General features: G+C 62.7%; 2 protein-coding genes across 6 annotated transcripts; both read right to left on the minus strand.

Annotated features, from left to right (window-relative positions):
• Positions 1-409: 409 nt before the first annotated feature.
• LOC111156040 (SLC9A3 regulator 2) lies at positions 410-11,567 on the minus strand. Of its 5 annotated transcripts, none has more exons than XM_022516613.1 (7): positions 11,273-11,567; positions 8,637-8,837; positions 3,261-3,440; positions 1,849-2,002; positions 1,728-1,771; positions 1,169-1,231; positions 410-916 (listed from the first exon to the last, which is right to left on the minus strand). In XM_022516613.1, exons 1-7 carry the CDS (start codon positions 11,483-11,485, stop codon positions 758-760), a joined length of 1,014 nt encoding a protein of 337 aa, XP_022372321.1. In that variant the 5' UTR covers positions 11,486-11,567; the 3' UTR covers positions 410-757. The 5 variants fall into 5 exon arrangements, with proteins under 5 accessions (XP_022372321.1, XP_022372322.1, XP_022372320.1 ...); XM_022516614.1 differs by having other exon boundaries at positions 410-883; positions 11,273-11,485; XM_022516612.1 differs by having other exon boundaries at positions 1,166-1,231; positions 11,273-11,485.
• A 4,940-nt stretch (positions 11,568-16,507) lies between these two features.
• On the minus strand, positions 16,508-17,211 carry LOC111155982 (neuropeptide W). Its single transcript, XM_022516480.1, has 2 exons — positions 16,772-17,211; positions 16,508-16,550 (listed from the first exon to the last, which is right to left on the minus strand). The coding sequence occupies exons 1-2, from the start codon at positions 17,209-17,211 to the stop codon at positions 16,508-16,510; spliced, it is 483 nt and encodes a 160-aa protein (XP_022372188.1).
• Between the last annotated feature and the right edge of the window lie 5,689 nt (positions 17,212-22,900).

Below are 22,900 nucleotides of genomic sequence, written 5' to 3' on the forward strand. Positions count from 1 at the left end.
TCCCTCTGCCTCCCGCAGGGACAAGAGGCCTGTCCAGAGGCCACCCTTTTTTGAGAACACGGGGCCTCCATCCTCAGGCCCCTGGAGCCCAGGCCCAGGCTCTAGTGCAGCAGGGACGTGGGGCCCTGGCCTAGTGACCACCCCCAGCAGGGAGGGGGCAGAGGGGCAGCTCCTACAGCCACATGTGGCCTCCCCAGGGTCACACTGAAGCCCCCACAACCACAGCCTGGCCCCCATACGTTTTTCTCTTTCCCTAGAAGTGCCCAGGGCTCCCACTTGGGATGGCTGCTGCTGAGGGTGGGGAGGAAATGATTTGCAGAGAAAGGTTTGCTTTATTGCAGTGACTGAGATAGGCGTCCTGCGGGGGCGGGACTCTGGTAGTAAGTGGAAACATGTGGTGCTGGAGCTCTTTTTTTTTTTTTTTTTTGGAAGAAAAGCAAAAACATAAATTCCTTTAAGTCAGCAGGCCCAGGCAGAACAGCAAGGGCCTGGCCCACGGTCACCACTGCCCCTCCCTGACACTCTGTTCTACCTCGAGAGGGGCCCCCTCTCCCCTATCCAGCACCCAGCAGGTCGGGGGCGGGGGGGGGAGCAGGACGGGGCTCACTGGGGCGCACACTGGTTCCTGGATGGTGGTGGGACCAGCACAGCTTCTGGGGGTGAGGAAGCACCCCCTCCAGTCCGCTGAGGCTTGGGGGACTGTGGGCGGGGCCCGCGGGGCGGGGCCCGAGGGCCGTGCAGACAGGCGCGGAGGGGCTCAGAAGTTGCTGAAGATCTCGCGTTTCCGGTTCCAGTCCATTTGCGGCGCCCGCTTGTTGACGCGGGTGGCTCTCGCCTTCTCCTTGGCTTCCGCTGCCGTGGGGCTCAGGTGGAGGCCACTCTCCTGAAAGGGGTCCCGCTTCCAGGTGCTGCTGTCCTGGGGTGGGGGGCAGAGCGGGCAGGGGGCCAGAGTGAGCCCCAGACCCAGGCCCTCCTAACCGTGATCCCTTCCAGGGAGCTCATGCCACAGGCCACTGGGCGGGGCTGGGGCAGCGGGCCCAACGGGGCATCCGAGAGGGGCTGACCCCACTGCCCAGGCCGTCCGCTACACAAAAGCCCACCCCCGGGGCCTCTGACCGCCCCCCCTCGTGTGTGAGCAAAGCAGTGGAGGTGGGCGGGCACTTGCTACCTCAGTGTCCTTGTCTAAGCCAGGCAGGTCACTTCGGGACGAACACGCTGAGCCACCATTGAGCTGGGAAACCAAGGGCAAGGTGTGGCTTCAGGGACCCTGCCCAGGAGCCAGAGCGGCCCCCACAGACACACAGGTGCACGCGTGCACGCATGCGCACATCAGAGCCACATCTCTTCTTCCGTCCCGCAGCAGGCGCGGAGCCTCTACTGTGCTCCAGGCCCAGCCTGGGCAGGACGCGGGACACCCAGCAGCGAGTGGACAGGTGCTGCAGAGGGCTGGAGAGCCGGCCCTGGCCAGCTTCCCAAGGGGTGACGAAGGGGGACTCCAGGTCACCGGCCAGTGCTGGGCAGAGGGAATGACAAGGCCAAGAGCCCTGTGGGGCTGGGGGTGTGGTTAACCCGGGCCAGGACCCACAGGGAGCATGAGGTTTAGTCTGGGTCTCCCTGTCACACCAACACAAGGAGATGTTGAGGCGGGGGACTCGGTCAGGCCTGGGGATCCCTAGAGTCGCCCCTACGGTTTCCTGGGCCCACCTGGTCCACTCCCACCCTCTCACCTGGGCAGGGCTGGTCCCGTTGGTGACTGGTGATGGCAGTGGACCTGTGGGGACAGGGTGTCAGGGGCTGCCCAGGCCCCCAGGCTCCACCTCATCCCCAGGCCCCCAGGCAGCAGCCCACCTTCCAGATGCTCCTCAGTGGGCGTGACCCGCAGCCGCTTGAAGTACTCGTCCGTCTCGGGGTCCACCACCAGCAGCCGGGCCTCATCCTCCCGCGCCTTGATGCTGGCGACCACCTCTGCGTGGCGCAGCCCCTCAATGTTGTGCCCGTTCACCTGCCCCCAACAGCACGGGGTCAGCCCCGCCAGAGGTCAGGCCCCCACAGGCCCCCTCCCCGCGAGCCACCCGGCCAGGTGTGGCATCAAATATTCATTGATGTTGTCACCAGCCGTGGCAGACAGAGGAACGTCAGCTCAAGTTCCCAGCATCTCTCCTCTTCCCAGCAAAGACCTCCCTGCCCAGAAACACGCTTGGGGGGACATGGGCGAAGACAGCTCGAGGGGACATGGGTCCAGACACATTCTGCAGGACACGGGCCAGACACACGCTCCTCCGGGGGACACAGGCCCAGACACACACTCTGGCGGACGGGGCCAGACACACGCTCGGGGGGACAGGGGCCCAGACACACACTCGGGGGAACACAGGCCAAGACACACACTCCAGGAGACAGGGGCCCAGACACACGCTTTGGGGGACACGGGCCCAGACACATGCTCAGGGGGACACGGGCCCAGACACACGCTCGGGGTGACGGGGCCAGACACACACTTGGGGAAAATCGGGCCCAGACACACACTTGGGGTGGGGGACACGGTCCCAGACACACGCTCAGGGGGACAGAGTCCCAGACACATGCTCGGGGGACAGGGGCCCAGACACACACTCAGGGGAACATAGGCCAAGACACATGCTCTGGGGGACAGGGGCCCCTGCGTGAGGGGCATGGGCCTAGAAACACGATCGGGGGAACACGGTGGAGACACATGCTCGGGGGGACAGGGACCCAGACACACACTCGGGCACACACGGGCCAAGACACACGCTCGGGGTGGGGGACATGAGCAGAGACACACGCTTGGGGGGACAGGGGCCCAGGCACACACTCGGGGGCACATGGGCCAAGACACACGCTCAGGGCGGGGGACACGGGCCCAGACACATGCTCAGGGTGGGGGACACGGGCCCAGACACACTCTCGGGGGTACAGGCCCAGACACACGCTCGGGGGGCAATCAGGCTCAGACACATACTCGGGAGGACAAGAGCCCAGACAGACGCTCGGGGTGGGGGACACGGGACCAGACACACGCTCAGGGGGACAAGAGCCCAGACAGACGCTTGGGTTGGGGGACACGGGCCCAGACATATACTCTGTGGGGGACACGGGCCCAGACATATATTCTGTGTGGGGGTCTAGGACCCAGACACACTCTCGGGGCAATTGGGCCCAGACACACGCTTGGATGGGGGTCACGGGCCCAGACACACGCTTGGTGACAGCCAGCACCCTGAAACCTCCATGACAGGTACCTCGATGAGTCTGTCCTGGGCGCGGAGGCCAGAGTGAGCGGCTGGCGAGCCTGGGTCCACGGAGCGAATATACTGTCCTGGCCGGGACTTGTCACTGTGCAGGTTGAACCCGTACCCTTGGGGGCCCTTCCGTAGGTGGCAGAGCCGAGGGCGTAGCTCCCTCGGGGGCCCACCGACATCCTGCAGGCATATGAAACCAGGCTGAGTTCTGATCTCCCCCCACCCCCACCCCCGAGGCCCCTGCCAGGCCTCGGCCCCAGAATGCAGCTGCAGTGGAGAAGGGTGAGAGGAACCCCAAATCCACACTCAACATCATGGCCTGCCCGGCAGCCCTGGGTCTCAGGGACAAACACTATACCCATGTCTGGGGGCCCTGCTGGGCTGCCTGGGGCCGAGCTCCAGCAGCAGGATCTCGAGCAGAACCTCAGTTTCCAAATCCCAAACAGCCTCACAAGGGACCAGGGGCTTTACAGGGTGCAAGGGGACCTGCTAATGGGCAGCGCTGAACCCAGGCCAGGGTCCTAGGAGCTGCCACTCAGCACAGCGTCCTGGGTGCACCCCCTCCCGCTGCCCTGCCCAAGCGAGAGGCTGACGTTTGTTTTGTTTGTTTTGTGGCCTCTCTCACATTCCAGAGCCAGCTGGAGCCACCGCCACCCCCACAGGGCCCAAGGACAGGGCGCAGGGGCCTGAGCCCAGGGAAGCCAAGGGTGGGACCCGCTGTCCCACCCCCCCAACCCGGACACGGAAGGCCCACGATGCCCCGAGCACCCCCCATCGACCATGCAGGGCCTCGCCGGGCTTTACCTCTGGCATCCTGCGGTACAGGGCTGTGGGTCAGGGGGCCGTGCGGTTGGGGGCCAGGCCCCAGGACCCCCACCCAGCCACGGCCTGGGGCCGGGACCACAGTGCCCAGCAGCTGTGGGTGCTCAATTAAACATGGCCGGTGGCCGGAGCGCGCGGGCGGGCAGCGGCTCGGGTTTCTGGGGCTGCTCAGGACTCCGGCGCGCGTGCAGGGGAGCGTGTGCAGGGTGGGGGTGCTCTCTGGGGCCCCTCCCTGACCCTCCACCTATCTCACTCTCAGAGAAGCTATCCAGGCCCCAGGCACCTGCCACCTGCTGCTCAGGCCACCCCCCAACCACTCCCAGCCTCCGGGCCTCTGAGCTCATTCTAAACCTCAAATCTGACCCTGAGCCCTCTGGCCTGCCAGTCCGCCTGGCTGTGGACCCAAGAGCTTCTTTTCTCACAGGGCAGGTGGGAGGCCCTGGCTCTGGGCCCCCCACTTGTGCAGAACACCCTCTTCCTGCCCAGCCTGCACCCCTCCTCTGGGACCCCTTCCCAGAACCCCAAAGCCTACCCACCCATGTCCCTGGGATCACCACTGCAGGCCACCGCTACCCCCATAACCCCAGGGAATCAAGGGGCAGAACAGCGGCTCCTCGATCCCCCAGGGGTTCTGCTACTCAACATGGGCTGAAGGGATGGGGGTGAGACCCCCCAAGTGCCCCAGGGCCCCCCGCCCAGATTCATTCCCTCTCCCAGACACACCTGGAGGCACAGACCATGAGTCCCCCCCAAAACCCCCCGCAGCGGGGCCTCTCCGATCCAGGCTGCTGGAGCCCAGGTGCTGAGGCTGACAGGTCGGGAGCAGAGCCACAGCCAGGACCAAGCACACCCGGCAGGTGCGACCGGGCCCAGGTGTGAGCGGCGCACGGCCACAGAGACCAGACACACAGACACAGGCTCGCAACCGGCTACAGCGCGACACACACGTTCGAGAGGACAGCCCTGGCGCTGAGCCCTGTGGCTTCTTCTCACGCCCTCCACAGTGACCTCCCTGGTGGGTCTCTCGAGGTCCCCAAACAGGAAGCAGGACTAGGGGGGCATCTGGGGCCATGAGGCCAGGCTGAAGTCACATCCGGGTTTAGGGCCATCCTGGCCATCCCCCTGCCTCCACCCAGCACGCCCACTGCTCACCGCACCAGCCGAGAGCCTTCTCTGGAAGTCTTGCCCTAATGCTCTCCTGCCTGGCGGCGCCCAAGAAGCCCTGTCCCCCGCACCGACCCCAGGCTGAGAGCTGTGCTGGGGGGGCAGGCTGCGTGGAGAGGCCCGAGCAGCAGTGGGTCAGGAGGGGGCGTGCAGGCGCCGCATCGCTCACATTCCTGCCCTGGCTCGGAGCATTTCCTGCCGCCTCCCAGCCAGGCCCTCGGGCTCCCACTGGCTCTCCATCGGGCAGCCCGGAGCTGGACAAGCCCTGGTCTCAAAGCCGAGCAGTGACCAGACAAAGACGCTGGCATGGGGGTACCTCAGGAGCTGGGCTGTGCCCCCCCAAATGGTGACTCACCAGCCCTGGCAGAGAAAGGCCCCCATTGTTGCTCAGGGTCCAGCCTGCTCGCGCCAGGGTCACCGGGGCGTCCCCAATCCCCTCTCCTGACCCTGGGGCACATGGGCTAAGCCGGGCTGCTGGGGGTCCTCCTTGCCCACCCTGCCCCCACCCAGGCTGACCTGCGCGAGTCCCCAGTACGGTCTCTGTGGAGAGGCTCCTGGGGCTGGGGCCAGCGGTGTGGCATCCCCAGAGCGGGCCATGGGAGGCAGGAGAGAAGTGGCAGGCACCGAGTGTCCAGCTGAAGTGGCCTAAAGTCTCCAGCCAGCCCAGGCCACCACCCATTTATCCACCTCCCACAGTGGCCCCAGCTCCCCAGGGATGGGTGGAGATGGGGGGGGCTGAGTCACTTTGGGGAGCAGGGTGGCTGCTGGGTCCCCCTCCCCTGCTCAGGCCCCAGCTAGGCACCCCGTACTGGCTAGGTTTCAGTCCCAAGAAAGGAAGGAAGGAAACTGCTGGGAGGCCCTGCCCTGCCCCCAGGACCCGGGGCTGGGGGGACAGGGAGGCCAGGGAGGGGTCCCCGGCACCACAGCAGGAGAGAGTCTTGCTGAGGCTCCCAGGGCTCTCCCACAGGCACAAGGGCCCCCATACTAGGCAGCCAGCCCCCACAGGGTTCCCACTCACGTGCACCCAAGGGCCTGTGGAACCGGGGTGGGGGCCCAGCTCTGTCCCCACCTCCACGGCCCCGGCATCGCAGCCTGCCCCGTCTGTGCGGGGGCTGTCCCCTGTCGTCACTGTCAGGATCAGCTGCGCTGCAGCTGGCCTGGGGCTGAGTCACCACTGACTAGGACCCCACAGCACCCCCATGGGAAGGCCTGCCCCCTCAGTGTCCTCCCCAGCCCCACTTCCCCCAGCCCAGCCAGGACAGTGGACAAGGAGCAGAGAGGCCAGGAGTGACTCGCGGGGCCCTGACTCCCAGCTTGGCCCTTATGAATGAATGGTGGGACCCTTCATTCTGCACCAGAGCCCAAGCCGTCCATCCCACCCGGCCATCCTGCCTGCGAGCACCCCCCTCCCAGGCACCTTGACCGCCCGTCGGTTTGGGGAGTTCAGCCAAGGCCTGGCTCTTCCTCCAGACCCTCTGAACTCAGCCTGTTAGACAGCAGGTCTCTGGCCGGGAGGGAGGGCTTGACCCTGTCCTCTGGGCCTCCCCTGACCTCCCTGGAAGCCCCGTCCCCAGGCCAGCCCCCACCACAGAGCCCCTGCTAGTCTGGCCCCACTTTGTTCCTCTAAAAATACGCCCAGAGGAAGCCCCCTCCTAAGGCTTCCTGCGGCTCCCAGAGCCTGAAATAGCAGAGGGGGAAGGTCCCACCCAAGGACAAGGTGCCTCAGCACCCCACCCTACAGATAAGCCCCAGGGCGGATTTTTCCACAGGAAGGTGAACTCAGCGTTTGTGTCTAAATCAATGGACAAATGCCTGGAGGGGAGGGGCACTTCCTCTGGGAGGTAAGACGCCCCTGAAGGAGAGGGGCTCCAGCCGGCTGGCCAGCCTGGGAGCGAGACCAACCCGCACATCAGCCCAGGACTCCCTGAAACCCCACAGCCGACTCAGATGACCCGTACTTGGGCCCCGACCATCCCCGCTGGGCTCTGGAGCCCAAGGAACAAAAAGCATCCTCAGGGTTCAGACCCAGGCCTGTGCCGAGGCTGGCTTCCTGCCTGAAATGCCATCTCCCCCAGAGACCCGGGCACAGCCAGCTCACGCCGGAGACTCGCACACCCGGAAACTTCAGCTCTCACACCTTCACTGGCATGAGGCCAGTGGGTCTCAAAGTGGGATCTGGGGAAACCACTGGGATTGAATTTCTTTAAAGAGATTTAAAAAAAAAAAAAAAAAAGGCGCCTGGGTGGCTCAGTCCCTTGAGCGTCTGCCTTCGGCTTGGATCATGATCCTGGGGTCCCGGGATCGAGCCCCACGTGGAGCTCCCTGCTCACTGGGGAGCCTGCTTCTTCCTCTCCCACTCCCCCTGCTTGTGCGCTCTCTCACTCTCTGTCAAACAAATAAAATCTTTTAAAAAAAAGGCAAAACGGGCATGAGAAATGGTGCCATGGAGTTTCAAGAACATAGAACGATCAGGGCACCTGGGTAGTTTGCGTTCAGGGTCATGATCTCATGAGTCGTGAGATCAAGCCTGATGTCGAGACCGGGATCAGGCTCCACACTCAGTGGGGAGACTGGCTAGGAATCCTCTCCCTCTACCCCTCCTACTGCTCTCCCCCCCCCCACCTTTCTCTCAAAGAAAGGAAAAAAAAATAAGATCTTTTTAAAAAGAGAGCGAGAGAGAGAGAGCGCGCGCAGAACAAGCAGAGTCAGGCTCTTCCTCTTGGCCCCCCTCAAGTAGGACCCCCCCAAGTCCTGCCACACAGAAGTCAGTAGAACAGCAGCCCCCCCCCCACATACACATCTTCTAGCTCTTCTGGCCTGGGGCAGACACAAGAAGGAAAAAGCATGCCAACCACGTGTAGACCCCCAAGTAGACCCCAAACTGAGGACCCAGCTTAGACAGCGTCCCTGGCTGTCCCCAACCACGCACTGCCTGCAGAGGAGGACCAGGTCCTACCTCCCAAGGCCTTCCCAGCACAAGCAAGCTCCTTAGACTGGCAGACACCTGACATGAACACAGAGCCAGCCACGATCTGATCCGTCCCAGGACCTCCCAGCAGACCCTTGCCAGTTCCCTCAGCCACTAGGCTGGGCTCGTCAGAGACACCTTTCCTAGGCCAGGGAGCTCTGATGGGCATCCTGGGGAAGAGGGCCAGAGACAGGGGGCCAGGGACCAAGGCCACACTCCCCTGGGCCCACCGGCTCAGAACACAGGCCAAGGGCAGAAAGAGTGGCCCCAAATAGGCAAGATGGTAGTCACCAGTTGCCCCAAGAGGCAGAGGGGATGGAGACTTCTGGAGGTGAGCAGAGGGGGAGACTGGCTGCCATCAAGTGGCAGATACGGCAGTTGTGGGAGAAGCTGGGGCTCCCCCGCGTGCGAGCCCGCTGTACCTTCTGGCCAGCCTCGGAGCCCAGGCTGCTTGCACGTGCCCAGTCCGGCTTTGGCTCCCAGGGGTCGTGGGCGGGTGGAAGCCCTCGATGGGCCATCTCCTCGGTGCAGGTCAGCCTCCGCCGGCGGAGCTCCTCGTCCGTCTCCTTGTCCACCACCAGCAGCCGAGTCTGCCCTTCCACGGCCTTGATCCTCTGCACCACCTGGGCCGGGCAGGTTGGGGGGAGCAGGTCAGCGGTCGGCACTCTGGGCAGCACATGGACAGCGGCGCCACCCAGGGCTGGCCCAGGCTGGCGGGACGGCAGCTGGCCTACCAGGGGTGGGTGGCTGGACCGAGAGGCCCGCCGGCTCCGCCCCCCACCCCCGGAGCCCAGGCAGCTCCCTCCCTCTTTACCCAGCACTCCTGATTCGGGGCTGCAAGGGCTACAGGGTCACTGGGGGGCCTCGCCTCGCCCTGGGTCTGGTCCAGGAGGGGCCGGGAAGCTGGGTGAAGGAGTCAGGCAGTCTGGAAGGCGGTGCACGGCTAAGTCTGGGGTTTTTAGGGTGTGCGCGTGTGCACGGATGTGTGGGAAGGCGTGCATCCAGGGTCTGTCTTTCGGTCTGGGGTTGAGGGAGCAAGGGGTCTCCCTAGGTCCCCGTCTGGGGATCTGTGGCCACTGCTGTTCTCAGTAGTGGAGCATGGATGTCGAAACCCCTGCTTCTGAGCTCCCCATTTGCCTCCAGACCGGACCCTGACCCCCTGTTCCTGCCAGACCTGCAGAGACAGGAAGGCCTGGTTCCTGAGGCAAGGCACCCGGTGGGCACCCACACACAGCCTGGGAAGCAGGGCTCAGAGCCAGGAGACAGAGGCCCCCTGTGGGACAAGCGTGACGTTGGGAGCACTGGCTCACCTATGCAGGTGTCTATGAAGTGTCCAGAGCATGTGCGGGGCCACGGAGTGTGCATGTCGGGGTATGGTGTGCAGGGAGAAGGAGCGGTCAGTGCCCCCTGGGCATCAGGGTAGGAAGGACAAGACCCCCACCCCAAGTGTTGGGGGAGGGCAGAGAGGGCCCCCATCAGCTGCTCAGCAGAAGCTGTCAACAGATAGGAGGGTGTGAACCAGGCCCATCTTCCCCGGGCCCTCCTTTGTCCCCTCCTCTCTCCTGGTGAGAGCCACCGGAGGATCCCAGCACCCTGCGGCTTCCTGACTGGAGGACTCAGCCTAGACGCTTGATATCCTCAAACATCTGAGCTTCCTTATCTGGAGAATGGGAGCTGTGACTGCACCTGCTCCCTCCTGGGCCAGCATGGTTCCGCGTGAGAGCTACAGAGACCAGCACCTGGAGCCTGGAAGAAGCAGGTGCTCTGGGGCTAGGGCTGGCAGTGACAGCTAACCCAAAGCCAGGTGACACTGTGCCAGCCCCTCCCTGTGGTCTGCCGAGCCCAGACCTCTGGCCCACCCCCACCCTCCTTCAGCAAACAGCTTTATCCAGCTGAAACTCTGGGTGTAGGACAGAAGGTAGGCAGACAGACAGGCAGGGGCCTCAGGGATAGAAGCAGGAGTTCAGCTACTGGTGCAGCAAAGAACCAATTTACAAATCTCCAGGCCCCAAGGCTGGCCACGCAGACAGGTCACAGACTCACAGGGGCTGGGGAGGACACCGAGAACCCTGAGCAGAAGGGGTGGAGGGAGCTGGACTGACGCCAGCCAAGGCCCTGGCCAGTGGGAGATGGAGTCCCCAGGGAGCAGAACCTGCTAGAACAGACCCTGCCCTCCTTCTGGCCTCATCCCCAGGGGCAGGAGGCAGGGGGCTGTGGTAGCGGCTCCTGCAGGGCCGGGTGGCCTCCGACGAGGACGTGCTGCCACCAGCAGCGACTCTAAGGGATCCAGACGCCATCAGCCAAAACACACATTAGTACACTGACCTGCCAACACACACTAATGACTACACGTAGCCAGGCAGGCAGAGCCACAGGCCCGGACACACACACACACACACCGGACTGCAGATCTGTGCGCGCACACACATCTAGAGGTGCACATTCACATGCACAGTGCAGCACGTGCACACACACACATTCGCTGACGCACGCACATACAGGTGTGCCCTCACTGGGATACCCCTCAGGTACCCCCGGGGGGGCAGATGTGGTCACACGTGCGTGACCCCCAGAGGGACGTGTACACACACACATACCCAGCTGTGTACACAAGCACGTGTTTACACTCACAGACAAGCACTCAGGCCCCCCCCAGGCACGGAGACCCCCCAGGGTGACTGACGCCTGCACTCCTTGCACACTGAGGCCCGAAGGAGACTCCGATGCTGGGGCCCAGGGCCCAGAGCCGCACTGCGGGCCCCTCCCTGCCAGGATGCCCCCTCCCCGGCGCAGGAGCCAGCTGGCCGAGGCGGAGAGGCGAGCGAGGAGGCCGGCGTCCGCTGCCTCCGTGGCCACGTCCGCCACCTCGTAGCGGGAAACCACGCAGGCCCTCGTGCGACCCCCTCCCACCCCGGGCAGGGCGCCGAGGCCTGGGCGCACGCAGCGCCCGGAGCCGCGGTCGTTGGCGCCCCGCGCGAGCGAGCGCGAGGCGGGGAGGCGCTCCCCGGGGAGGGGGCCCGGCGGGGCGGCGGGCCGGGGGCGAGTCGCGGGCACCCACCTGGTGGTGCGTCTCGCCCTCCACGTTGACGCCGTTGACCTCGACCAGCCGGTCCCCGGCGCGCAGCGCGGCCGCCTCGGCGGGGGAGCCCGGCTCCACGCGCCGGATGAACTGCCCGCGGCGGCCCTTCTCGCCGTGCAGGTGGAAGCCGTAGCCCTGCTCGCCGCGCACCAGGCGGCACAGGCGCGGCCGCAGCGGCTCCGGGGCGGCCATGGCGGCGGCTGCCCACCGGCCGACCACCGGGCGGCCACGGCGCTGACGCCTGCCGCGGGCAGGCAGGGGCGCGGGGGGCGGGCGCGGAGGCGGCGGCAGCGGCGCTGGGGACCCGGCGGCGCCCTCGGCTGCTCCCGCTCGGCTCCCGTCGCCTCGGGCTCGGGCTCGGGCTCGGGCTCCGGCTGCGGCGCCGCCCCCGCCCCCGCCCCTTCCCCGCCTCCTCGGTGGGGCCGCCCCCGCCCCGAGTCCCGGCCGGTCCTAGCTGCGGCCGGCCTCGGCATCCTGCCAATCCCGGGGGCGGAGGAGTCCGCAGGGCTTTGGGACCCCCTCTGTCTCGCCCGGAGTCTGGGCAGCCTCCCTGGCGCCAGCGCCTTTGCCTCCTAGTCCAAGAACATTTATTGAGCACCTACTGTATGCATTCGTGACACGGAAGCGGGCTCTTGAGGTGGGAGAGGAGTGGAGAAGGGGTCCTCAGGCCGAACAAATCCACACGGGGGCGGAGGGTAAGAACAACGGCCACAGCTCTGTCCACCATCCTCGGGAACACACCCTCCCTTGCCCCCCCCCAACCCTCGCTGTCTCTGTCTGGGGATCTGTCCTGCACCCAGAGCTGCCCTAGCCCAGCGGAGTCCCAAGATGGTCCAGGAGGCAAAAAGGAGTTTGGAAATAACAAGGCAGCAGCCCGCCCCTATATTCTGGAGGCCAGTGACCAGGTGGCTCTGGCCCTGCCCAGGATATCGTTTTTGCTTATCTGTGCTGGGGATGTCTGTTAAACGTTACCCATCCCCCAACACACAACTGTCTCTGCCAGGTACCCTCACTTGTGCCCCTGCTCATCCCAGGGAGAGATGACATGTATCCAGGACTTTGGCCTCTGACCTCTGGCTTGTGATCAGTGCTCAGAGAAGCTGTTCCCATGAACTAGCCCCTGGCCCCAGCCCACCCTTCCCTCCATCCTTCTCCCCTAGCATTTAGCTCCTATCCCCAGCATGAGTGTCCCTTCCCCCAACCAGACAAGAATGACAACAGAAAATTGGTTATGCTTTGTCGTGCCTCTGAGTACACTTTACCTGGAAAAACCCAAGGGCGCTCAGGCCATTTTGCAGATCAAGAAACAGTTCTAGAGAGGAATGGGACCTAGGCAAGGTTCCCCAGCTCCTCTTAGGCACTGCTGTGAGAGTCCAAGTCCACCCTTTATCATGGAGCTCTTTCTCAGCCTCAGATACAGGAAGACAGCTGAGTTCCCCCTCAGCCTGCCCCTCCCCAGCCTGCCCAGACCCCTGCACATACCTGGTCCCCGGGGGTCAGGTATAACCAGCCCAGACAGTTCCCCATGGGGGCAGAAGCAGGCTCCGCTCGGGCCCCGTCCTTGCTGCTCCTTCCCTCTCCAGTGCCTTTAGCCTGGGCGCCCAGGCCCTGCCCAAGCACAGGGCTCTCCTCTGGGCAGCCTCCTGGGCCCCAGCCCCTTGGGTGTCCACACCCGGCTGCTGCCCCTAAAAGCCACTTAGGCCAAGACTGCACGGCTGCTTCCCCACCCCCACCTCTAAGTTCCTGGCTAATGCTGCCATAGGCTCCCGCTGAGCTGGCCACCTCCATCTGTCTGCTTGCCTGTCCAGAGCTTGCTTGTCCAGTCTATGACTGCCTCTCTGGACCCAGCCTGGTGCTGCTGCTCCTGAAGGCTGTGACACGGGTGCGGTCTACCACATACCAGCCCGGATGGGGTTTAGGGGTCACCCCCAACAACCAGGACCTGCCAGCTTGTGGTATGGGGCCACGCCAGAGTCTAGGGAGGTAGCTGGATGGGAGCCCCCAGGCTGGGGGTAGAGAAATAGGAGCGCCTGGTCCTCCCGGGAGGACCTCCCTTGGAGATCTCCTCCCCCCGCCACAGCACAGAAACTCCCAGGATCAGCCTCAACCAGTCTGTGAAGATGAGGGAGGAGTAACCAGGGACATGTGGTCCCAGCCAGGGGCCAGAACATTGCATCGCAGCGTAACAAAGGAGGCTCCAAAGCAGAAAAGGAGCTGGGAAGGACCAGGAAGGTAACAGAGTAACAAAGGCAACAGCAGAGAGTAACAAGGGGGTGTGGGTAACAGCCGCAGGATAAAGGCGGCAGGGAGAAGGGCAGGTAGATTCCGCAGGGGTAGCAGGAATGGGTGAGGGGAACACGTAAGGATGGGGGCCCAACGAACAAATGCAGGGAAGGCGAACCCAGCGGCTCTCCGGGCAAACTCTCCCATGCCCTTCCTCCAGCCGCGGGCCTCCGTGTGAGACAGAAGTGGGAGGCAGAGAACCGGGCCAAAAGAACAGCAGGGACAAAGACCCAGGAGAGCGGCGGGCAGAGGCTGTAAGGCGTTTGGGTCGCCCGGGACCGGGCCAGGGGTGGTGATCCGCGAGGCCCGGGGCAGGCGGGGAGGCCGGTGGGAGGTGATTCCCACCCCTACCCCGACGCCCTCGCTGCCACCTTGCTACACAGGCCTTGCGACAGACGGGAGGCAGACCTCTCGGGGCTTCCCTCTCCTGGGCTGTCAGTGGGGCCCCCTGGGGTGGGGGCCGGCCAGGGCTCCCGGGGCCGGGAAGGGGCCTTCCTCTGAGCTTTGAACCTAGCTGCCAGGTGCGACGCCCCGCAGCGATGGGCGGAGCTTGGGCCTGGGCGGGGATTCCGGGGCGTGGCCGTGGGTAGAGGCCTGGTCGCCGGCCAGGGAAGGTTTGGGGGCGCGTCTGCAGGGTGGAGCCATTACTCTGACGCCCGGGTAATGCCCCGGAGCTTCCCGGGCCGGCGCCGCCTTCCTACTGGGCATTAACGGCCCCACGGGATGACGGGGCCTCGCTTACGGCCTCCCCCCTTCAGACTACGCCAGGCCTCTCTTCAGAGCCCGAAACTGCAGCAGCCGGGACCAGCGCAACGGAAAGAGAGAGAACACGACACCCGGAGCCGAAAGGGAGAGAAACCGGGAGAACCGCGCGGACCACCGGAGTGAGGCGGCGCAGGAACCCGCCCACTCGCTCTGGGCCCGCCCACGCCTTGCTTCTGGCCTCTCCCACCGCCGCAGGCGCCGCCTGGGGCTGCCTTCCGGAGGCGCAGCCGCGCAGCGCCGCCTGCCAGCTCTCGGTGGGATTGCTTCGCCCAATGGGCTGGCCCGGGTCCCCCCGCACCCGCTCCGTCTCCGACTCGGTCCAGCCTTGCCCTGCTGGGTGGAGATTGCGAGTGAGGCCGGCGCCTTGGGGCTGCTTGCACTGCAGCGGCACAGCGGTGCCAGGAAAGCGGTAGGCAGAGAAGCCGGGCCTCTGTCAAGTCCCAGATCAACACTGCTTTTTCGCCTTGGACCTGGTGTCCACCCCTCTGGACCGGGGTACCTCCAGGCAAGGGAAATCTAGAGCCTCACCAAGTGTCCAGCGCTTGTGACCAAACATATGCAGACCACTTGGTCCCGGCGCGGAGTACCTGCAGTCTGTGTGGGGAACAGGAAGGAGCAACAGGACCAGGGGACAGGGCAGCTGTGTGGCCCAGCCCCAGAACGTGGATTTTGCGCCGTCGGTGGTGGAGAGTGAGGTGCTGTGCCCTGGAAGGGAGATCAGATCAGGACGCCCATGCTTTGAAAGGCCGAGTTTGGCGAGACGCAGGAGCAGGAATGGACTTGGAGTGCAGAGAATGGGTTGACCTGAGGAGTCTGTGGCCATCCCTTCCATCAGGGCTGATCCTGGAATCAGAGTCTGTACAGTCAGGGCTTGGTCAGTAAGAACTGGGAGGGCCGAGAAAAAAGCACCCACATTAGGAGACAACATGGGGAAAAGGATGTACCCAGGAAATGAGCGGGAATTGCCAATAAGGAGAAATGGGGGCTTCCAAGAGTCCAAGGAGAACGTGGGGGCTGGTTCCATGTGAGTATCTCGAAGTTAATCAGCTCAAGGGGTATGGGACCACCCTCCTCTGCTCCTGGCTGGCTGTCCTAGTGGAAGGCCTTGCCATATGGCCAAGGGAGGGCCCAAGGGCAGACAGCATCAGGGTACGGTGACTGGGTGTTGGAGGCCCTGGACAGTTGTGAGAGTCAGAGCCCACGCAGAAGAGGGATGACGAGGAAGCAGAAGCAGGGAGAGGCCCAGACACTTGTGAGCGGGAGCTGTAAAGGGGCCCAGGTGGAGGGAGGCCCTTATTCCCGATGGCAGAGCATAACTATATGGGGGTTGGAGCCGATAACTGAAAATGCAGAGGCGATAAGAGTGGAAGGGTCTCTGAGGGGGCAGGGGTCCTTCCTCCCTAAGAGGAGAGCGGGGTCTTGAAGGAGGGGCTGGGGGTTTGCACTTGCTCTCCAGAAGCCACTGGATGAGGGGAAGGAGGGGGGCAAAAGTGGTCGGGTTTAAAATGAATCCTGGGAGATGGGGGAAGGGCTGGGTGGGCTGCTTGGTCGTAAGGTCCCTTAAGGAAGACATACTCCTCCCCAGCCTGGCCAGAGGGCATAGTGAGGGGGCACTCTGGGGCTCCCGGGAGGCTGGCATTGGGGGCTCTGACTCTAGGGTGTGAGTCCGGTTTCCCTCTTTCTGGTGGATGGCAGTGGGACCCAGGGTCTGCCTTGCACCTACCTACCCTGCGACCTCTCCTCTCCTGTGGGACCCTCGGACCTGGTCTGATGACCCCATCCTGGAACAGGAGATGCAGTGGCAGAGAGGGAAGGGAACCAGTCTCTGCCTCTGTCCCCTCTTCGCCCATCCCCCAAGCACTTACAGATCGATCTGGTTAGGAGAGGGCACCCCCCAGGCCAGGGACAGGGCTCCTGATATTTGCCAGGGCGTGAACGAAGCTATTTGCACCCTGAAGCGAGATGCCAAGAACACATCACAGAGGAAAGGCATCACACGCGGGAACGCATGAACCAGGCAGCTTTTATTGGCCAGACCTCCTGGCCTGGCCTGAGCTGTGTGCCCAGGCAGACGAGTAGACTCCCTCTGGGTCAGACGAGGGGCGTCACCAGCAAGGGGTGCACTCAGGATGGCCCTGGGGAGAAGTGGGGACCAGCAAAGGTGGTTCACTGCGCAGACCATGGCTGAACAGGAGACATGCCAAAAGCTCTAGAAAGAACAAAGCAGGACCTTAGGGAGAAGGCCGTGCACCCTCCACTAACCCTCCCCCCAACTACCGTTCCCAGGTGGGAAGGGTAGGAGGCTCCAGGAAAGCCTTTCTGGGCAAAAAGTGGGAGATAAGAAGATCGTGGGGTTTCTCGTGGGTACGCAGATCTCCCCAGACATCCTCCACCCGCTGCGGTCCCGGCCCCCTTTCTCTCCCCACGTACCTGGCCTGCTTCACCGGGGTCCAGGAAGAGGCCCCCAGCCGGGGCTCCAGTTCCGGCCGGGGCTCAGCGGCGCGCTGGCTCCAAGGCGCACTGACCCCGAGACCTGCGCGGGGGTTCCCGCTTCCCGTCTCCAACAGTTCCCGAACCCCCGAGGAGAGCAGGAGAGCACCGCGGGGGATGGGCTCCGGGGAGAGGGTGTCTTTGGCAAAGAGCCCTTGGGGGGACACGCCCAGGCCTTGGGTGTCCCAGGCAAGGGACCCGGCCGCAGGGCGGAGCGCTCGGCGCCACAGGGAGGGCGAGCGGCGCAGCCCCATGAGCAAGCCCGCGGCGCGGCCCACTGTGTGGTAGCGGGGATTCGCCACGTGCTTGTACCAGGCGCCAGCGGGGGGCGACAGGAGCAGCAGGAGCAACAGCAACGCGCGCACCGCAGGGCCCCGCATTGCCGGGCCCCGCGCCAGGGCGCTTGGTTGACGGCCGCCCAGCGGGGCAGGCCTGCAGCTGACTCGGCTGGGTCCGGGCGCACTGCGGGACCTCGGCGTCGGGGAGCCGGGGGAGCGTCGGGGGGCCGCAGCGCGGCGGACCCCGCTATAACTGCTCGCCGGCCCCGCCCCGCTCGCCCCCGCGGTACTCGCTGCGCTCCCGAAAGGCAGGAGGAGGGCTGGAGAGGGAAGAGCGGCCCAGGCTGTTGGGACAGGGGCGTGGGTTGTCAGAGTACCTTCTCCCAGGGGTGGGCCCTCAGCTAGAACTCTAAGTGATGCTCCGCTGGGGACGCCCCTGCTGTCAGGACACCGGGACGGGGGTGGGGGGGTGGACGTGCGCAAAGGGATGCCTCCTGAGCCAGAACTCTTGCAGGTGGGCACCAGAAGACGAAAGACTGGGGGGGCTAGAAGAACCCTAGTGGGGCCAGAAGCGCTCACTGGTGGGCGTTCTCCGCATCATTCAAGAACCCTCTGTGCATCTCCTCTCCTGAGGGCTGTCTCTTGTCCCCCCACCTCTCCCCATTCTCTCCCACCCGCGCTGGTGAGTCCCCTCCAGCCTACCTCCCAGCTGCAGCTGGATGCTTGCAGCCACAAGCTTGGCCACATGGGCCCTCCCTGAGATGGTTAGTGCTTCCCCCACGGCTTCCAGAATAAAAAGTAAACCCCTCCTCTTAGCCCTGCCCTGGCCTGGGCAGGAGAAGGCCCTGTGGACCTCCAGCCTTCTCTCTGGTTGTGTTACCCCCTCCCCCAAGACCACTGTCTCAGATGGCCAGTTTTCATCTTTCTGCCTTACCCAACAACCTGTGATGCTGCCTGCCTCTGTGTTTCTGCGCCCGGAACTTTCCTTCCCACCCTTGTACTCATCCCTCAGGATCCTGTCTGCTTGGCCCTGATCTGAATGGTCCCCTGGAGTATTCCGCTGTGCATGCATGTGTCTAACAAACTCTCCAGAGGGCAGAGCCCGGCCCATTCTTGCCTGAGCCCAGCCCAGGAGGGATGCAGGCCCCGAAATAATCTGACTTCAGCCCACCCCCAGCAAGCACACCACTCATGGAACATTTCCTAGGTCCCAGATGCCAGGGATCCTGGAGAAAAAAAAAAAAAAAATTAACACTTTATCGTCAGAGAGTGAAAGAGGTGTGGGGTGGGGGGAGGACACAAGCAGGGGGAGGGCAAGCAGAGGAGGCAGAGGGAGAAGCAAACTCCCTGCCGAGCAAGGAGCCTGACACGGGACCTGACCCCAGGACCCTGGGATCATGACCTGAGCCAAAGGCAGACACTTAACCAACTGAGCCACCCAGGTAACCCTGAAATGTCTTATTTTGATCTCCAAACAATACCATGAGGTGGGATGATTTTTTTTTAAAGATTTTATTTTGGGGGGCACATGGCAGACTCAGTCATTAAGTGTCTGCCTTCGGCTCAGGTCATGATCCCAGGGTCCTGGGATGGAGCCCCGTCGGGGTTGCTTCTCCCTCCCTCTGCCTCTTCCCCAGCTTGTGTGTGTTCTCTCTCTCACTCACTCCCTCTCTCTCAAATAAAATCTTCTAAAAAATTTAAAAGATTTTATCTTTTAAAGTAATTGCTACACCCAATGTGGGTGAACTCAGAACTCTTGAACTCAGAACTCTGAGATCAAGGGTCGCAGGCCAGCCAGGTACCCCAAAATGGACCAGTACCGACCTCCTTTATCAATGGTAAGGCACAAGGAAAATGAACTTGCTCAGATCACCTGTTGGGTAAGAAGTGGGACAAGTGGGGTCTGACCTAGAGCCCCCCAGCCCGACAGCACCGCTGTGGGGACCAGAACTGCAGTTCTCCATGGAAACTGCCCCTTGCTCTCTGCCGGTCTCCTCAGCGAAAGGGAAGGCGAGATTCTGGAAGTGAAGGGAACAGCCTTTCCTCCATGTCAAGGGGCCAGAGGCGCTGGGAGGACAGAGGGTGCACCTCTAAGGCAGGAGGTACCCAACTTGGTTGTGGGGAGCTCTGGGGGCACTCAGAAGCAATGCGGCCCTCCCTGCAAAGGCCCTGCGGAACAGGGGAGAAGTGAACCAGGCCCTGCGCCCTGTGCTCGGTAGTGGGAACGGGGCGGGGGGGGGGGGGGGGGGGGGGGGCCGGGGGCGGGGGGGGGGGGGGGAGGCGTGCACCTCAACCTCTCCTGTCTCAGTTTCTTCGCCTGCAGACTGGGGTGGTGAGAGCCCCTCCTCAGCTTACTGTGAGCATGAATCCAGGTGCGGGTCTCAGTGCCAGGCCTGGCACACAGTAGCTGCCCCCAAAATGGATGGGCCACCATCTCCTGCTGTTTCTGTCGGAGGCTTCCCGGCCTCCTGAGCTGTTGGTAAAAACGCTTTGATGGAGAGGTGACTGGCACAGGGACTGGTCGCGTAGGGGGTGAGAGGCAGCTGTGGGTGCACCTGGAGGGCGCCTGGCGGACCACAGGGACCCGGAGCTGTGTGGAAAGCAGCCTCCCTCCGGGGGGGGGCCCTTGGCCTGGAGAGCCGCCTGGAGTGTGCAGTGGGCGGGCAGCACGGCACGATGCGGGCCTCTGGGGTCCCCTGACGCTGCATATCCTCCCTGCTAAGAGTACTGGGTGGGGGCGGGGGGGGGGGGGCTGCCTGGAGCCCCCACCCCACCCCAGTTCATCAGGGGAGGGTCCGGGCGCCCCCTGGCGGGGGCCCAGCAGGATCACTTGCAGCGAGGTGGTATGGGGTCTGGGGCTGCTGGGACAGGAAGCAGAACGACAGGTACCAGCATGGATCCATTTCCAAACACAGCGTCACAGAGAGTAGCCTGCAGGACGCTATGCTCCGTATCGGAAGTTTAAACACCCATCCTGCTTGCTTATGGCTGTGAAGCCCATGAGATGATGAGGGCCCCTGCTGAGATGGAGCGGGGCTCCTGCTGGGCGACAGTGTGCAGAAGGCATGTGGGGAGAGCCCAGGGCCAGGCTGGGGCAGCAAAGCACACCACAGTCCTGGGAACTCCCAATGTGGGGTATAGGGGACGAAGGGCTCTGTGCCCTGCCCAGCCCTGAGCCCTCCCCCCCGCTGCAGGGGTCACTCTGGGAGGAAGGGAGGAGGTGACGGGCCCACGAGGGCTGACTCCCCTTCCTGGGCCTCACCTCTCCCTTCAGCCACTCAACACCCTCCTAGAAACCAGGGGAGCATGACTTCGGAGTGCCTGCGCCCTCTCTTTCCCCAACGGCACCAAGCCTCCTGTAGGCCAGGCCACTCGCAGCCCCGACACCGCGCACGAGCCCCGGCCCCAACAACGACGCCGTCCTAAGGACACCGCGATTGAGCAAATCTGTTTTTTTTTTCTTTTCTTTTCTTTTTTTAAGATTTTATTTATTTGACAGAGAGAGAGAAATCACAAGTAGGCAGAGAGGCAGGCAGAGAGAGAGGAGGAAGCAGGCTCCCCGCAGAGCAGAGAGCCCGACGACGTGGGGCTCGATCCCAGGACCCTGGGATCATGACCCGAGCCGAAGGCAGAGGCTTAACCCACTGAGCCACCCAGGCGCCCCTGTTTTGTTTTTAAAAAAGTATTTATTTCTATCAAGGTAATTTGCATTATAAACAGAATGCTAGTATAAGGAAGAACTTAAAACTGTCCCTCACTCACGCTTTCACATCCCAGTCCTGCTCTCCAGAGGCAACAGCTCCCAACCCCTTCAGCTCTTTCTGCTGGTACTTACTCCTTATTTAAAAATCACAAGCTCAACTGCTATCCCAGCAGTGGCTTTCTAAGAAGCCACGATGTACTTTGAGTAAAGCACGCACTTCCTGTCTTCACAAGTGCTTCCGCCACGTGCGCGCGCACGTACCTACTCACAGCCCAGAACAAGAAATCGAGGACTTCCACTCCCGGGGAGCTCTCTCTGCAAGCCCCCCAGCCAGAAGCCCTCAGCATAACTTATCACCTCATCAGGGTGACAAGCACCCTCAGCACCACGCCCACGACACGTGGGGGCTGTCCTGCGCAGAGGGACCAGCCAGCACAATATCTGGGCGTCACTCCCACCGTACAGGCAGAATAACAGTCCCTCCCCAAGACGTACGTGCCCCAGATATCCTGGAACCTGTGCCCACCTATTAGACGCAGTAAAGCAGGGGACTGAAGTTGCAGATTAAAGAGCCAGGGGTGCTCATCAGCAGACCTTAACAGAAGCAGATGGTCCTGAACCAGGCCATCACCTGGGTAAGTGTGGAGGTGGCTTCGGAGCACGGGTGTGTGTGTGTGTGTGTGTGTGTGTGTGTGTGTGTGTGTGTGTGTGACAAGGGAGAAGCTGGCAGGATGCACCCGGCAGACGGAGGAGGGGGGCCTCTAAAGCCGGAGAGGATGGGATGCATTCTCACTGGGAGGTGTGCACCCCATCTGCACCTTGATTTTACCCCAGTGAGACTGCTTCCGAACTTGGGAATTCCGACTGCAAGGTAGTCAATCTGTGTTGTTTGCAGCCGATAAGTTTGCGGTCATTTTTCAACAGTGGCCGCGGGAAACTCATGACCCAGCGGACATCAGTTAACGCTCCCGCTCTGCTGTGACCACCGCAAACGTCGCTTTGGGGGTAAAACTGCCCCCAGTGGAGAACCACAGCCCCTGAGATTGTAAACCGCCACTCTCTGATTTACCTGCTTTAGGCAGCGGTGCCGGAAGGCTTCCTACAAATGTAGATGAAGCTCTGGTCCCTCCCTCTGCTCGGATTTTGTCACCACTTTGGGTGAACTCACTGGCCAGCATTTATGTTGTTATGGCTGCGTAAATACTGTCCTCCGCTAAGGCGACGATCACTACGTTTCCTTTCCTACGATGGCATTTTCTTCTTTGCTCGTTTGTGCACATGCTCATTGTGCTACTTTCCCCCAAAGGCTCTGAGAGACAGGAGGAGCTCTTCACAGTCTTCTCCTGAAGCTCAAGCACACGAGGACAGCCTGGTCGGTTCCATGTCCGCTCTGGAGGCCCCGCTGTGGGAGACGGCGGCCTCCTGCTCCAGGCTGCGCACCCTCTTTCTGGATGCCAGGTCATGTTCCAACTGGTATGCCCTAACGTTTTAGAGACAGGAACCCTCTGGCAGTTCCACGCAAATGGGGACATGGGACCTTTTTAGTCCATGTCTCGACGCCTAGTGCAAAGATTCTCTAGGTGTAGAATCTGTGGATGGATAAACTACTCAGAAATCTGAGGCCATCTCTGGGTTCCGGTGTTCCAGGAGTAGAGTCCTATTCTCAGTCCCTCTTCTGGGATCTTCTCCCTCCTTACCCCGTCCTCCCTAAATCTGTCAGGGTCTTTGCTTCGTCCGCAGTCCTCCAAGAGGTCGTCACTTGCTGAGGGCCTTTCCTCCCCGGCTGGGCCCTTTCAGCGTGAACACTCGCACCCTTCAGTGATAAAATCCGCGCCTCTCTGCTTTCTCTGTTCTTCCTCACATTCCTACGAATTAGATCGTGCGCCTTCTAGAGTCAGTGTCCCAGCTTCTTTATCTTCCCAAATTGCTCTTGAGTTTTTACTCATGTTTTTAATTTCTAAGAGCCCTTTATTTCCTGTTTTGTATTCGTTATTGCTCGGTGAATCCTAGCCTCATTTCACGGAAGCAGCATCTTTTCTGGAAATGTCAAATACAGTTTTTTCTTTTTTTTTTAAGTAGGCTCCCCAC

The sequence above is a fragment of the Enhydra lutris genome, unplaced genomic scaffold, assembly GCF_002288905.1.
Source record: "Enhydra lutris kenyoni isolate GAN:26980312 unplaced genomic scaffold, ASM228890v2 scaffoldscaffold45, whole genome shotgun sequence".
NCBI classification, from domain to species: domain Eukaryota; kingdom Metazoa; phylum Chordata; class Mammalia; order Carnivora; family Mustelidae; genus Enhydra; species Enhydra lutris.